At 42.0% G+C, this 16,279-nt stretch overlaps 1 protein-coding gene across 1 annotated transcript in view; it reads left to right on the forward strand.

Annotated features, from left to right (window-relative positions):
- The window catches only part of neto2a (neuropilin (NRP) and tolloid (TLL)-like 2a), a gene marked incomplete at both ends in the record, with an annotated part of 30,773 nt that extends 18,617 nt beyond the window's left edge, over positions 1-12,156 (forward strand). The window contains 4 exons of the mRNA XM_079256640.1: positions 1,139-1,367; positions 8,442-8,555; positions 8,686-8,816; positions 11,431-12,156. Coding sequence (XP_079112766.1) covers positions 1,139-1,367; positions 8,442-8,555; positions 8,686-8,816; positions 11,431-12,156 — 1,200 coding nt within the window. The remainder of the gene's footprint in view (positions 1-1,138; positions 1,368-8,441; positions 8,556-8,685; positions 8,817-11,430) is intronic.
- Positions 12,157-16,279: the final 4,123 nt, after the last annotated feature.

Raw genomic sequence — 16,279 nt, forward strand, 5'->3', positions numbered from 1 at the left:
GTCCGGGCAAGGGAACATTTATGCCCAGGTTTGTCATCGTCATAGGGGTCTATGAGCCGTGCTTGGTCTGGTCCCTCCCCTAGACACCTGTTTGCCATGGGTGACCCTACCAGGGGCATAAAGCCCCCGACAACATAGCTGCTAGGATCTTCGGGACGCACAAACCCCTCCACCACGATAAGGTGACGGCTCAGGGAGAGGCTCAGGGAAGATTCAATTCAATTCAACCCTATTTGTATAGCGCCACTTCACAACATTGTTGTCACAGGGAACTTTACATACACATCATTTAAAGCCAATTCATACATATCCTATAATTAAAAAATAACTGATTGCATCGAGTCATGACTTCGATCCAATCCCCCATCCTGAGCTGCACGCGGCGACAGTGGGAAGGAAAAAACTCCCCTTTAACAGGAAGAAAACCCCCGGCAGAACCCGGCTCAGGGAGGGCAGCCATCTGCCTCGACTGGTTGGGGTGGAGAGGACAGGAAAGACAGAACAACATGTATAACTGCACTTATTCAGGAAGACCTGCGGAAAAATGAGAAATAAGTTAGAGACGGCAATGTTGGCATATATTTATACATTAAAATAAAAATCAGAAAGACATTTTGTTTGGTATGAGATTGCAAGTCTTGGTAATATGAACAGTTTTTGTTATTATAATAAACACACTCCTTATGGAAGGTCTCCCCTGAAGAGTTGAAGCTGTTACAGATGTGGATCCTGAGTCAGAGTCATTCAGCTCGGTCCAACGAGTGTTGGAGCAGGGAAACACTGTAAATCTGCAGGACTGCGACCCTCCTGGGACCCAGTTTACTGACCCTGCACCATGGATTCAGAATGGGATGTCAAAGCTGATTTAAAGACACTGCAGGCTGCTCTGTGACATACATTTTCAGATTTTTATGACCATATCATCCATTAAAAAGGTCTTTACTTTGTTAATTTTTCAGCAGATTCTTTCCAGCGCTGACCAGTTCCTTCCTCCTCCTTCTGTTCATTATCACCGTTTGCTTTTCCTGATTTAATGCGTATATTTCATGTTCGTACCGCAGCTGTGAGGCGAAGCGATGAACCAGTGTGAATATAATTTCCCAAGATTGAATGATTTGCATCTCCTGTTTACCTGCAGATCTACCTGCGCTTCATAGACTACCAGATGGAGCACTCGAATGAGTGCAAGAAGAACTTTGTGGCCGTGTACGACGGCAGCAGCGCCATCGAGAACCTCAAGGCCAAGTTCTGCAGCACGGTGGCCAATGACCTGATGCTGGACAACGGCGTGGGAGTGGTGCGCATGTGGGCTGACGAGAAAAGCCGGCTCAGTCGCTTCCGCATGCTCTTCACCTCATTTATTGACCGTGAGTGTCGACCTTCTTGGCGTAATTCACCTTTTTTTTTTTTAACGTTTTTGTCGTAAACGTGTCCACAGACAATTTATCTGTTTCATTTTCCCAAAACTTTTCTTCCAGTTTAACTTTCAGACGTCGTCGCTTCGCTGTAACACCAGCTGTCACATAATCCACCCGCACAGACACAAAAACAGCCGATTCATCGGGTCCTGCTTTCTGTTTGTATCAGTAGTCACTAACACACACTGAAGTGCCATTTCAGCAAAGAAAGCTAATTACCTTGCCCCGTGTTTAGAGCACAGATACCAGAAAACCAATTATTTTCCCTGCATTTTTTAAATAACCGAACCATCAAATACTCTCCTGACACACGTGTCATGGCATCCTAATGTGCTCATTATGGGTCAATCACAGCTGGGAAATAAAAAAATCCTTTGTCTGTTTTGGTGAAAAGAAAAGCTCAGTTTGGTTAACAAAGAGCTGTAAAGAGTTATACATCAAGCTCGGCAGCTTTTAAAGGAAGAAAAGGTTTCAGACAAGTGATGTTCAAGGTTGCATTGAAAGTAGAAGGAATTACTCTGCAGAAAAAGACTTCTGTAATATTTCCATTAAATGCCTGAATAAGCTGCGATATTAATTGCCACGTTCTCCTGTACACTTCCCGAGCCCTGGGTGAATGCTAAAGTTGTTTTCATCTGCAAACCCACAACCAGAGCAGCGAGAACTTAATGGCTTTTAAATTCACTAAGCATGGTTTTTTTTTTCTGTCTGAGAGTCCCTAAGACTGTTTGGATCCTCATTAATTCGGATCAGACAGTTCATCTCTGGGAAGTTAGAGGACTCATGAATAACTCCTAAACTTTATGTGGTCAGAGTCTGGAGCAAAGTTTGCTTGGAGGTCATAGAGAGGCATAAATCTGCATCGCTCAAAGTGCACACTCCATCATCCTTAATGTGCCTCTACAAGATGTTCGCCAGGCGTATTAAGACTTGATTAACTGCACTCACACCTACACAAACACTCAGTTCATATATTCAGATGTTACTTTAGTTCGTGTGTGTGTGTGTGTGTGTGTGTGTGTGTGTGTGTGTGTGCGGTGAGGAAGGGTGGGTGAATTACTGCTGACACCCTCTCTGAGAGACGACACTCTGAAAGTGGGAGACACATAATCGGTTTGGAAATGATTGAAGTGTCAAGGGAGCAACCCCATCTGCAGACTCACTGGGACATAGATGGCGAGGACACTCGCAACACACACACACACACACTCTCTTACACCCCTACATGTGCATTTACATGTCCCTTTGTCAAAGTCGTTTAACCCAGAGCATAGGCAGCGTGCAGGGAGAGGGAAGCCGAGGCTCAGAGCCCTCATCTCCGTGGAGCTGGGAGCAGAGGTGGAGCTGGTGGAGCAAACCAGTCTGTTTCAGTTGTGATAAAGACTTGGAGGAAGGCTGTTCAGCTGCTGAGCCTGTAAGGAAGGAATGAGAGGTGGAACAAGGGAAGGTACAGCTTGGAGGAATGAGGTTGAACATGCGAGGTGAAAAAAGGCTCTGGGGAGGAAACGTCAGCTACAGTTGTGTTCATATTTATTCATCCCCTTTCATTAAAGAAGGAAAAAAAACAGCTGCCTGTAAAATAAGCTGAAATTGACTAAAGTAATAATAAATTAAATTTTATAAAAATTATTACATTATTTTCTAATTCTGGTTCAATAGAAGTGTTTTTTTAAAAGCAAGCAAATAAGATAATTTATTACATATGACATCACTCATAAACTAATATTTAGTTGAACAATCCTTTAATGTTTCCGCTCCAGTCAGGTGTTTTCTGTTCTTCTCAGTCAGACTTCTGCACCTGTTGACAGGTATTTTGTCCCACTGTTCAACAGAAAACTGCTTTAATTTGTCCAGGACCAATTTGATTTTTTTTTCTTTCTTCAGCTCAATTAAATGAAAAAACAGTGTCTTATATTACTAAATTATATTTTTGCAAATTGTTAGTTCTTGTTCCTTTTTTAAGTCTCCAGTTATTTGAGTGACTGTTGTAAATTCGGCCTTTTCTTTAATGAAAGGGGATGAATACATATGAACACAACTGTATGTTAGCAACATTTTCAGTGTTACCTCCAGATGGTTGTCCATGTGAATAAAATACAGGTGATCGTCCTGTGTGACGGAGAGGAGCTGCCTTTATAATCTTCATGATCCTCATATTTTATAATTATTGCATTTTCCTTTGTAGAAATTTTACCAATTTTATTTATTTCTCTTTTCTTATCCGTCAAAGTGAAGAAAATTCATGTTGTTCTTCCTCATTTGTCCTTATATGAATAATATACAACTTACAAAGCCCTTAGAAGAGGATTTATTATCATATATCTCTGAACGCTTCATGTATATAAACCAGATTAACCCTTTATGGGGCAAACGACTCTTTTTGATCACTTTGTTTTCTTTCATATTCAGCATTAAACTTTTTTTTTTGTTAATGTAACAACAGAATGGAGGTCTTGGTTCACACCAGAAGGACAATTTTAGGTTGAAATTTATAATTCCAAGGTATTTCATTGAGTGGCCTATAAAGGGTTAAATTCAGAGGTGTGTGTCTCTGACTTGTTTTGATGCCACACTGACATTCACTGTATAAATTTCTGAAGATGTTGCTCTGAACCGGCTTGAAGCTTAAAAAAAACACACTTCACAACATTGTGTTCCCGCCTGGAGCATCTCACTGTAACTGTGCTTTGCTGTGTGGCACCATATCACACCAGCAGCTGGACATCGACATAGGCAAGGCAAGCTTATTTGTACAGCACCTTTCATGTACAAGACAATTCAAAGTGCTTTACATGAAACATTAAAAGCATTTTTTTTAAAAGCATAAAAGAAAATAAAAATAGCAAAATCACAATAAAATCATAAATTATATTAAGATCATTTAAAGCAGGATTAATTAAAAGTTACTGTGCAGATGTCGTGCATAGGCACATGAGAAAAGAAATGTTTTTAACTGGATTTAAAAGTTTCTACATTTGGTAAAAGTTTAATCTCCACTGGCAGATTATTCCACTTCTTTACAGCTAAATGCTGCTTCTACATGTTTAGTCTGGACTCTGGTCTGGACTCTGGTCTGGACTACTTGACCCCAGTCTTTGGATTGAAGAGGTCTGCTTCTGGTTGTTTTGAACCGGCACCGTGGCTGATTCATCACAGAAGTACAAGAAGACATTATCAGAGGAAGAGAGGCATAGAAAGAGAGTCAATCCTTCCTTACATCCGCAATTAAGTGTGAAGCTTGACTCTGTCACACTTGTTCCTACACCTGCTGCCCGGAATCTTGGGGTCATGGTGGATGACCAGTTGACCTTTAAGGTCCCGTACCTGTCAATATGCTCTCTACAACATCAAGAGAATCAGACCGTACCTGACAGAACATACGACTCAGCTTCTGGTTCAGGCTCTGGTCATCTCACGCATCAATTACTGCAATTGCCTACTGGCGGGTCTGCCTGCGTGCTCTGTTAAACCTCTGCAGATGATCCAGAATGCCTCAACGCGTCTGGTTTTCAACCAACCCAAACGAGCTCATGTCACTCCGCTGCTAATCGCTCTTCACTGGCTTCCAGTTGCAGCATGCATCAAATTCAAAGCCTTGCTTCTGGCTTACAAAACAATAACTCAAACGGCTCCCGTCTACCTTCACGCCCTAATCCAGGCCTACACTCCCTCTCGACAGCTACATTCCACCAGTGAAAGACGCCTCATTTTACCACCACAACGTGCGACTAAATCACTAGCCAGACTCTTTTCTTCTGTTGTGCCACGATGGTGGAATGATCTCCCAAACTCTGTCCACTCTGCAGAGTCCCTGTCTACTTTTAAGAGCAAGCTGAAGACTCAGCTCTTCAAGGAGCACTTCAACACTTAGTATAGCTATATTTATTGGAAAGTTGGAGAACTTAGCCCAGTTCTTTGCAACAAACTTTATGACATTAATTCTTTGTATTGTAACATAGGTGACATTATATGGTGGGAAGGGAGTAAACAAAAAAAAAAAAAGCCTATAGCACTTCATGCAAGGATCTGCATCCAACTGGACAGTCCCCTAGCATCTTTCTACGATGTCCTCTACTGTTTAATTTTGTGCTTGTGTTGTTCTCACTCAAGTCGCTTTGGATAAAAGCATCTGCTAAATGACTGTAGAATAGAATAGAATAGAATAGAATAGAATAGAATAGAATAGAATAGAATAGAAAGTGGAAGAGGAATGGATAAGTCAACATCACACTGACTTTTACTGACTGGAGAGAGCTCAGAGTACAAGTAGGATACGATGTGAAGAGGGCACCTGACTGAGATCACCTGACAAAGCGCGGTTGTGCTTCTTTATCAGCCACCGTGCGTGTTCACAGCAGCCAGTGTGTTGATGTCCAGTTGCTGGCGTGTGACATGGTGCGTAAAGCCAAACCCCACTGTGACATGAGACGTGAGTTGTGGTTTCTCAGTGCCAAGATGTTGCAGGGCAACAATGGCTCCAGGAAGGTACATAATGAATGTCACTGCACCATCAGAAAGATTCAGAAACGCAGTTTTAAGGTCAGAAAGTTACATAGTGCTACTTTAATTTGACTAAATGAAATATTTAAACGTGGAAGTGGAGGTTCTGGTCGGAGCCTTCCTCTGATATTTTCTGGATGGATGTACGGTTGTTCTGGTAGCGGGCTGGACCACAAGCAGCCCTACATATCTGCTTGTGGTTGTTGAAGGGACCAGAGCTACACTTTTCACTCTTCGTATATTTCACTCATCCTCACTCACACCAGCTTACATGCTTATACTTTCTCTGAGTTGTCCTGCAAGTTAAGACATAAATGATGCTGTTTGCGCTTCGTACCAGCCAGCGACACAAATCCTTCAGTCCCGATGAGAAAAAGGTTTAATTCAGTGCTTTAAGTGGAACAAAATAAGTGATGGTACTCCCTTAAAGGGGTGCTATTCTGGTATTTGGAGTTTTCTGAGCTTTCTACAGTGTTACAGCGTTGAATCCTCATCAGACATGTGAACGACACTGTTTTTTATCACCTAAACGCATGTTTGGGTTTGAGTTCCAGCAAGCTCTCCGTTCGGTTTCCATGGCGACGAAAAAGGCGTCATTTTAGAGAGTTTTTTCTACTTGGAAATCCTTGTGACGTCCCGGGGGATAAGGTTCGGTGATTGGTTACCTTCTACTGGTTAACAAGGGCATGTACAAATACATCAGGCGGGTGGAAAACGTGGGATAAAGTTATTTCCAACGATGGCTGGTGAGTTTACCAAAGAGAGACATCCTGCTGCATTCGTTGCTGTGGGTTGCTGTTTTCCACTTCGTTTTCAGGGTCTGATTCAGGTTCAAACATGTAGGGCTGTATGCTATGTGTTGACATTGTATTTTGTTTTTTTTATTGAGTTCATATGAGCCTAATCCTTCTGTTTCTGAGATGTTACAATGACGGCGAAAGCAGGTGCGGTGCACGCTCCCGATGTAGTGCAGTGGCGGGAGGCGGGGCTTAATGCGGAAGAGTCTCAATCCACTCGTTTTGCCCGCAGGCTGATCTGACAGCCTACGGAGAGGGTCGATCTGAAGTAAACAAAGCCATTTGTGACAATAACTCCATCAATCCCAGCCCTTCTGGGCTCAGAAATAAAAATACATTAGCCTGAAATGCACAGAATAGTTCCACTTTAATGACTTGCTGTCAGTCTGTTGTGCAAATATGGGATAAAATCATGGCTGATACTTCTATCTAGATTTATAAATTGATCTGTAGATTAATAGTTTTATTGCACAGAAATGACAAAAAACAAACACACGAAGTTCTAAATCAAATCCACATTTGCCAAATTCAAAGTGCCATGGAGACACTTTTATGAAGTTCAAGCCTCATTGCTGGACATTAAAAATAACACTGAAAAGTAAATACATAAACTTATTGTTCATTAACCCTTTCATGCATGAATTAATAAAAACAAAAACAATGCAACATTTTTCACATTTTTGTAACCCCCCCCCCCCCATGCCACTAAGCAATATTATCTTATCTTTAATCTTTAATCTAGAAATAATCTTTAAACAAAAAGACAATTTACCTACCCACCAAACAAAACAAAGTACAAACCTACATCTAACCTACCCTACAGTAACAGAAACAAGTGGAAAGTACCCCATTTGACAAAACAAAATGGCAGATCTCCCCTACAAAGCCAATCTGGAAAAATGCTCAGGGTTCTACCAAACAACAATAACCAACAGATAACCCACAATGTCACTAAGCTGATGCACAATACAGACATGGTGTGAATGGCAAGTGGCCAAAAGGCCCAGACGCACAGATCCTGAGGTCTTTTAAAGGCCACTCCTTGACCTGATTGGCTGGAGGAGGCTGCCACACATCAGCACAATAAGGAACACCTGGGAGGGAGTATAATGCACAAATGAGTACAACATATTCCTGTAACAATCATTCACAATTTTCACAATGTTGCAGTGGATAAGGGGGCTCCTGGAACACTCTGGGCCCAGGGACCTGTGCACTTTTAATCCGGCCCTGGTCACCGCTGCCATCACAGTCTTCACACACTAACAGTCAGTTTAATGTGGTCCGTCTCACCTGCCTGACCACTGGCGTCCCGCCATGTACCAAGCCATTCCTGCCTTTTTCATCTTCTCCATACTCATCTTCTCAGATTGTCTTTAGTTTTCCAGCGACTCTCATTCTCTTCTGTGCCTCCTGTGTCTTAGACTCCTTTGACATAAAGCCCCCCCCACTCCATCACCCCTGATCTTGTGTCTGCAGGAAATGATGATGAATGGCCCCGTGCAGCGCCACCTCCATTAGACTGCCAGCATTTCAAGCAATAATAGAACATTTCATCTTTTATTACGGCGCTCTAAATCCAAAGTATTGTTCTGTTATCATCCTTATTGATTTATTGTTATTATCACAGAAATATCTTCTGGTTCTTTTTGTGGTTCAGTCATATTTTACTCAGCGCTTGTTTTTCTAAATTCCATTATCTCTGTGTTTTGTCTTTTGCCTGCAGCTCCCTGTACAGCCAATACATTTTTCTGCCACAGCAACATGTGTATCAACAACTCGCTGGTGTGCAATGGCGTGCAGAACTGTGTCTATCCGTGGGATGAAAACCACTGCAAAGGTGTGATCATCTCTTTTCTCTTCACTAGTGTCTCTTTACCCCGTTGTGGCGGATTGGGATCTGTTCAGCATGTTGTGTTTTTCTTTTCCTATCTAATGTTTTTCTTATTTTCCTCTTTCCGGTCCTCCAGAGAAGCGATCGACGGGGCTTTTCCATCAGATCACCAAGACCCACGGCACCGTTATCGGTGTTTCATCCGGCATAGTTCTCGTGCTTCTTATCATCTCCATCCTGGTCCAGATGAAGCAGCCAAGAAAAAAGGTAAGTTTTATACACTTTGACATGTCATTTGAGAGACTTACATCCGTGATGGTAGGATTACTGATTAGTCCTAAAGACAAGGAAGATAAAAAAAAAAGAAGTTATACTTGGATAACTGTGTGAATTGGTGGAGAAATAAAGTTTAAAATTTTTCTATTTGTTTATTTTTACTACATAATGTGAAGCTTCCTTGCCTGTCTTTGCTCCAGTGAGCCTTACTGTGTGGCTAGTCTGTCACATCCTCCATGAGAAGCATGAACTGAGTTCTTGCTCTCGAGACTGCAAGAACAAGAAAAAACTTCTTGTTCGTTGGGTCCATCCATACTCCACTAGAAGCAGGTCTGCAGCAGGGAGGGATCACTGCGGGGAGGGGCGATGTCTGCTTTTATGTGCAATGAACCCGGTTGTTACCTCCGCCGTGGAGGTTATGTCGTTCCCGGGGTCTTTGTGCTCAAGATAACTCAAAAGGTTACGGACGGATTTTTGTCAAAATTGCAAGAGTTGTTGGAAATGTGAAAATAAAGAACTGATTAAATTCTAGTGGTGATCCGGATCACTGTTTGGATCCAGGAACTGTTTAAAAGGATTCTTTAACATGTGCTTGGCGGAGCACTGCAAAAACTCAGCTTTAAAAAACAAGAAAAAATATACATAAATTAGGTAAATGTTGCTTAAAATAAGATGAATTATCTACCAACACAACAAGAAAATTTGGCTTGTCAAGACTTCGCAAAACAAGTAAAAATACTCCTAAAACAAGAGGAATTCTCTGGCATAAAAACTAAGAATTATCTTACCTTTAAAAAAATAAGCATGTGTGTACTAAATTTAAGATTTCTAATCTTATTTAGATTTCAGTTTTTGCAGTGAGGTTTCCGCTCTCTTTTCTAGTTTCATATTTAACGAGCAGCTTCATCCGCGGCAGGGCGGGTTGTGCACGCGGCTGGGTCCGAGTGTTTTAATGCCACATGTAAAAATGTTCATACTTTCTCATCACCTCGATCAGCTGTTTCATCAAAACAACCCATTTTACCTGCAACAGCAAAAACGCGGAAGCAGAAACTCCGCTTCATGCTTTCTCCATGTTAACCACGCCCAAATGTTCAACCAATCACACGATACTTCTCGCAGCTCCACAAGAAAAAAGTTCTGCCAGCCCGATGTGTCGAGAACTGTCTTCAAACACGTCCACGAGAAGAAAATGACGCCATTTTCTTCTCGCCTCGAGAACAAGAAAAAAGTTCCCGCTTCTCGTGGAGGATGGAACAAGCTTAAGTTGTTAGCGGTTATGAAAACTGTAAAGGATTTTCCTCATTAACTATTTTTTTCTTAAACTATGCTGAACATTTCTACTCCGGAAAGGAGCCGTTTCTGTCCAAAACAGAGTAAATTCATACATTAGGTAGATTTAAAAGAGCACTAATTGAAGCCTTTTTCTCCAGTCAGATTCACTAATCAGTGGTTTTCTTATGGCTACGCAGCCGGTGGGTCCTACTCACTTAAGTTTCCTTCACATTGTTCATGTGGAAATGCTTCTACTTTCACTATTAAACAGACATGTTGTTTTTTCAGCTTCTGATTTTATCAGACATTTAAATGATTACTGACCACCATCATTCAAGATTTTATTCCTGCCATGTTTCTTCCTGGAAGACTTTCAGATTTTATTAATGCTTTGCACAGTTCTTAACCTGATTTTAATCATTTCTGCATCTCTTTAGATGTTCTATTTGTTTGACGCCAATAATTTGACCCGTCTGAAACGGGGGAAAGTCTTTGCAACAATCACAGGATGTGTCCTCCGACATGGTTGTTTAACAAAAGAAGTGCTGATCATTGCATTAGTTCACATTAAGTAACTTTTTGCCGCTGCATCGTCATCATCCATGTGGTATTTATCCGATAGGAGGCTCTACTTGCTTAGTGAAGTCCAGGTGGGGGTTTTATTTTGGACAAGCAGTGTAGTACGAAGTGTAGAAATGGGATTTTTGGAGCTCCTGACGTGTTGCTGTTATGCTCTCTGGCAGATACAGTTGTGCTCATATTTATTCATCCCCTTTCATTAAAGAAGGAAAAAACAGCTGCCTGTAAAATAAGATGAAACTGACTAAAGTCATAATAAATTTTTAAAAAATGTATGAAAATCATCACATTATTTTCTAATTCTGGTTCAATAGAAATATTTTTTTTAAAAAGCAAACAAATAAGATAATTTATTACATATTACATCACTCATACACTATATTTAGTTGAACAATCCTTTAATGTTTCCGCTCCAGTCAGGTGTTTTCTGTTCCTCTCAGTCAGACTTCTGCACCTGTTGACAGGTATTTTGTCCCACTGTTCAACAGAAAAGTGCTCTAATTTGTCCAGGACCAATTTGGTTTTTTTTTTCTTTCTTTCTTCAACTCAATTAAATGAAAATGCAGTGTCTTATATTACTAAATTATACTTTTGCTCATTTTCAGTTATTGTTTCTTTTTTAAGTCTCCAGTTATTTGAGTGACTGTTGTACATTCGGCCTTTTCTTTAATGAAAGGGGATGAATACATATGAGCACAGCTGTATGATGGTGACTGGAATAAAATGGTCTGAATGTCTCCCCCTTTTCAAGGTTGTGGCTCGGCGGCCTGGTGTTTTCAACAAGGCTGGATTCCAGGAGGTCTTCGACCCGCCCCATTACGAGCTCTTCTCTCTCCGCGACAAGGAGATCTCCTCAGACTTAGCTGACCTTACCGAGGAGCTGGACAGCTTCCATAAGCTGCGGCGCTCCTCCACCATGTCCCGCTGCGTCCACGAGCACCACTGCGGCTCTCAAGGCTCCATGGCAACCGGCGGCGGCAGCATGAAGCACAGTCGGACCACCCTGAGCTCCATGGAGCTGTCCTACCACAACGATTTCTCCAAGCCGCCTCCCATGAAGACTTTCAACTCCACCTCCAGCTACAAGAAGAGCTGCTACGGCTACAAGCAGCACTCACAGACTCACGACTGCGACCAGCAGGTCATCGAGGACCGCGTCACAGAGGAGATTCCCTGCGAGATTTACGTGCGTGGCGCAGGAGGAGGAGCCACAGGAGGAGGAGCGATGGGAGGAGGAGGAGCATCAGGGATCGCAGGAGGCATCGGAGGAGCGGTTGGAATAACGGGAGGCGTGTCAATGGGCGGTGGGATGGGCATCGCAGGAGGAGTGAGCATGGCAGGTCCTAGTGGTATCGCTGGAGGTATTGGTGGTGGGATGGGAGGAGCCTGTGGAACCCTCAGTATCCGTGGCAACAGTGCTCGCAACAGCACCACCATAGTTGACCCATCTCAGCGTTCAATGTCCATGGACTTCTAGATGGTGAAAGAGGAAGAAGAGGGGGAAAGGAATCTAAAGCAGGCCTCATTTCACCCATCAGAGAAACGAGAAGCGACGAGGACGTCAACGCTGAACCGATCGCCTGCTTCCCCCGAAACCGCTGATCTTCAAGTACTGTAGGTCACCGCTTCAGGACCTCTGTCACGCTCATGTGGAGAACAAACCGAGGAAACCACTGATTGTTATTTTCCAAGTGAAGCTACGGGATATGGAGTAAAAGAAAGCATGGAAACATCTTGTCTCTTCGCTGGGCTTCCACTCATTTAATCTCTGCTTCGGTCTCAGACTCAGAGGAGAATATTCTCGCATGCAGAGCCAGACTGCTCTCTGTAAGCGCTCAGATGCAGCAAGAGAGAAAGACATGGCATGTCGCAGACTGACTTTTTACATTAATCCACCTGCCATGCACAAATATATGATACATGATCTATAGTGTGTCTTCTGATAATTTATTTGTGTCTAATTTTTCTTTTTCTGTCAGTGTACTGTACTGTTAAAACCAGTATATACCCAGCCTCACGGTGACGCTCGGCTTTTAACTCTTGATCTTCTGGGGTTTTTTTATCTTTTGATTTTATGATCCTAAATTACCAATGATATATTGTGTTGATGAGGATGAAAGTGAAGTTGTTACAAACAATGGAGGAAACGCGATGATGATTGACGATTATAGATGATTATGTATTCGTATAAATATGTAGTTTTCATAGTTACCTCACACAAACCGAGGATACGTTTCACCCAGTCTCTCAGGTTGAGCACATGAAGAGACTGTCTTATTTTGGTAAGAAAAACAGAAAAAAAAAGATTATTTCTGCTCTAACTTTTATAGTAAATGAGGATTCAGGCCATGAGTGGATATGTGTGGAATATCAAGTGTTCTGGCTGTGAGAAATGAACTCAATCAAGGCAGCAACCATCCCACTCTCCACCCTTAATAGAAGAAAATGTCTTTTCTTTTTCCATTTTCCCCATGAACCAAGTGTATAAAAGAAGCACAAGCTGTTTTCTAAGTGACTGACATGTAACCTGTATTGGACTCATTTATGATTTTAACCACTCCTTGTATAATTTCATTCTGTTGAATTAAACAAGAGCTTACTCACGCCGCTGTGTGAGTCTTTTTCGTTTTCTTTAAACAAGAAGCATTAAAACTGGTGCTGCCCACGCGTTGGAGATGTCTCCTCGCGTTATTATACACACTGTGACATGCAGAGGAGCCCACACACAGCTCCACAGTTGGTGTTTTTTGGGATAATTTATTCACTGAATTGTACAAATAGAGTTGAACGCACAACAAAACACATCCCAGATCCTCGTGTCACACATGTAAATAAATCTTTAAAGCGTTTTTTTTTCTATTTGTTGCTTTCTCTTTGACATGGACACACCCCCCACCCCCCTTCACCCCTTGCTGTCACCATGCATCTGTCCCAACCAAAGCTCAGGGCATGTTTTTAAAATATGTGACTATATGTCCATGTGTGGTTTTTCCACGACGTGACACCAGGACATGTGGTCTGATGAGTCTCTAAGTAAATAAGAATAACTACCATAGCAGTGATTATCTTGTAAATAATTTTTTTAAAAAAACATTCACTTTGAATGAAAATAGCTATAAATATGATAAATACACAAACACTTAGCATACATGACATGAGACCACATCTGTTAGTTTACTATTACAGTTCTGTAATCGCTTTGTTCACTTCACATGATTAGCCGTGACGTAATGAGGTACTTTATAATTTACACGGAATTCAAACATTTATCCTTGTGTGTTTTACATCCCTAAAGGACTGCTCTGACATTAGGCAGGCGCAGTCAAAACTGCAGCAGTGTTGCAGCTCCACCAGCAGGCAGCCTGAGCGCATCAGTCAGGTGCTCGTAAAGTACTTCCTTAATACTTTTCAACAATTTGAGCCTGATTAATCTTATTAGTCTCATCTTGGAATAAGCCTGTGCCCTCAAGAAATAAAATAAAAATCTATAATGATTGAAAAAAAAAAACTGTTGTTTTGGTAAATTCCAGGTAGACAGCTGACACTTTCACTGTCTTGGTGCTCAATGGGTGCAGCACTTTATCCACTAGACTTCCCCTGATGTGAAAAGTAAATCTGGACTCATTAGACCACTTTGACCTCTTTGCATCGCTTCAGAATCACATCTCCGTGACCTCCTAGCTGTTTAGTCCCATTACCTTAAGGTCTGGTCATATTATGCTTGTAAACACATGCTCTTATATTCACTTGGGCTTTATTCTGAGGTTTTTGATTTGTTTGATCTCATTTACAAGCTTTTTTTTTGTTTCCATGATGAAGGGCACAAATGTCCTTGAATTAGAAATAAATCCTGGAATCTGTTGTGGTTTGATAATTATTTGCCAGCCAACCCAGTAATTACAGCATTACCTGCTGTATAAAGTTGCCCTTCTAACTCGTCCACATGCGGGCAGTTCCTCCTTGGGTCCTATTGGTCCTCTCCCAAAGGCCTGGGAACTTATTGGCTGTTTCCTGTTCCTTGGACCTGTCTGAAAGGGAGTTTCCCAAGCTTTTCTCTGGATTAGGGAAAATGGAGGGTGATTACAGGATTGTGTTGAAACCTGGGGCTAAGCCCTTTTCCCTCTCAACGCCAACTGTCAAAGGGAAACTGGATCACCCCTTTTTATTCCTTCCCACCAGCAACATACATCTTCACCCAAGGTTCTTATTTATGTATTCCTTCTAATGCTACACTTTCTGGACAGAGACCTGCTGAAACATCTCTCCCAGTTTGGATATCACAGCCTGGAGTACCAATGGCACCACTTTTGCTTTCACATCTTTTGGTATTTTTCAGGCTTTTTGTGTGATGCCTTGAGGTTGCTGTTGCGTGGGATTTTTAACCCTATCACCACTGCCTCCTGCTTTCTTCTATGTTTGGTTGTCTGGATGTGGATGACCTCTAGAATCTTAGCTCTGTCATTCTCAATCCCATTTTCAAACTTTGGGACACAACCAGACCTCCTGACTGGTGTGATCTAATCATCTTGTCCTCAGTGCCTGGTTTTATGAATGATTGGTACCCATGCACTCTGTTTTAGATCAAACTTTTCTACCCATTAGAAAGTCAACCTAATTTGATGGTGATTCACTGGCTTCTGCTGCCTGAGATATTCATGTCCATTACTGGGCTCCAAACGCACCAGGAATATCAGTATATCAGTACCTTCCACTTGGTGCACAGTCTTAGGATGCATTGTGAGGACCATTCTTGTCTTGGTTTCAGTGGATTCAATGTCACCGTTGGCGAGGTTATTATACCAGATAACCACTTGCCCGTCGGACTCCAATTTCTAGCTGTCTCAAACATCTGCTGTGTTACCCTGTGGTAGTTTAGCCCCTTCAGTGGTGATCCTCTTCCCTGTCTTTGATACTAGTCATCACATTTATTTGGTTTGGTTGATATTTCAATATCCTTGCTGTCTACCTTGAGACATGAACCAGTAAGTCGATGGCTGCACACAGCTTGATGTGGAGAGGAGTGCCAAACCACACATATCTCAAATGAAATCACAACACAAACTACCTGATAATAAAAAAACAGAAGTGTCTAAACTTCCTGAGAGCCCTCGGCATGATAAACCTTCCACAACAGCTGCTGTTGTGCTTTTATCACTGCTTTGTTGAGAGTCCTGACTTATGGCTTTCTTGTGGATACAGCAGCAGCGCTACAGCAGACAGGAAGACCCATCAGAGACTTATTAAAATGGTACAAATAATAATAAACACACATCTATTTGCCCTTGAAGAGATTTTCACCTCTGCTGCCTGCCAAAAAAAAAAAAAAACAAGAAGAAAAAAAACAAACAAAAAAAACAACTATATCCTATATCCTATTCCTCTCCTCGTGCAGGCCATACTCTGATTATTTTTATGATTATTCCTGCTTGGAATATATTTTATATTCCAGGCAGAGTACTTTGTTCTCAGACTGCAGGCTTACTTGTGGTTCCTAGAGTGTCAAAGAGCCGAGCAGGAGGCAGAGCCTTTGGCTATCAGGCCCCTCTCTTATGGAATAAGCTCCCAGTTAGTGCTAGGAAAGCAGACACCCTCCCCACCTT

Source organism: Telmatherina bonti (genome assembly GCF_933228915.1).
Source record: "Telmatherina bonti genome assembly, chromosome: 1".
NCBI classification, from domain to species: Eukaryota; Metazoa; Chordata; class Actinopteri; order Atheriniformes; family Telmatherinidae; genus Telmatherina; species Telmatherina bonti.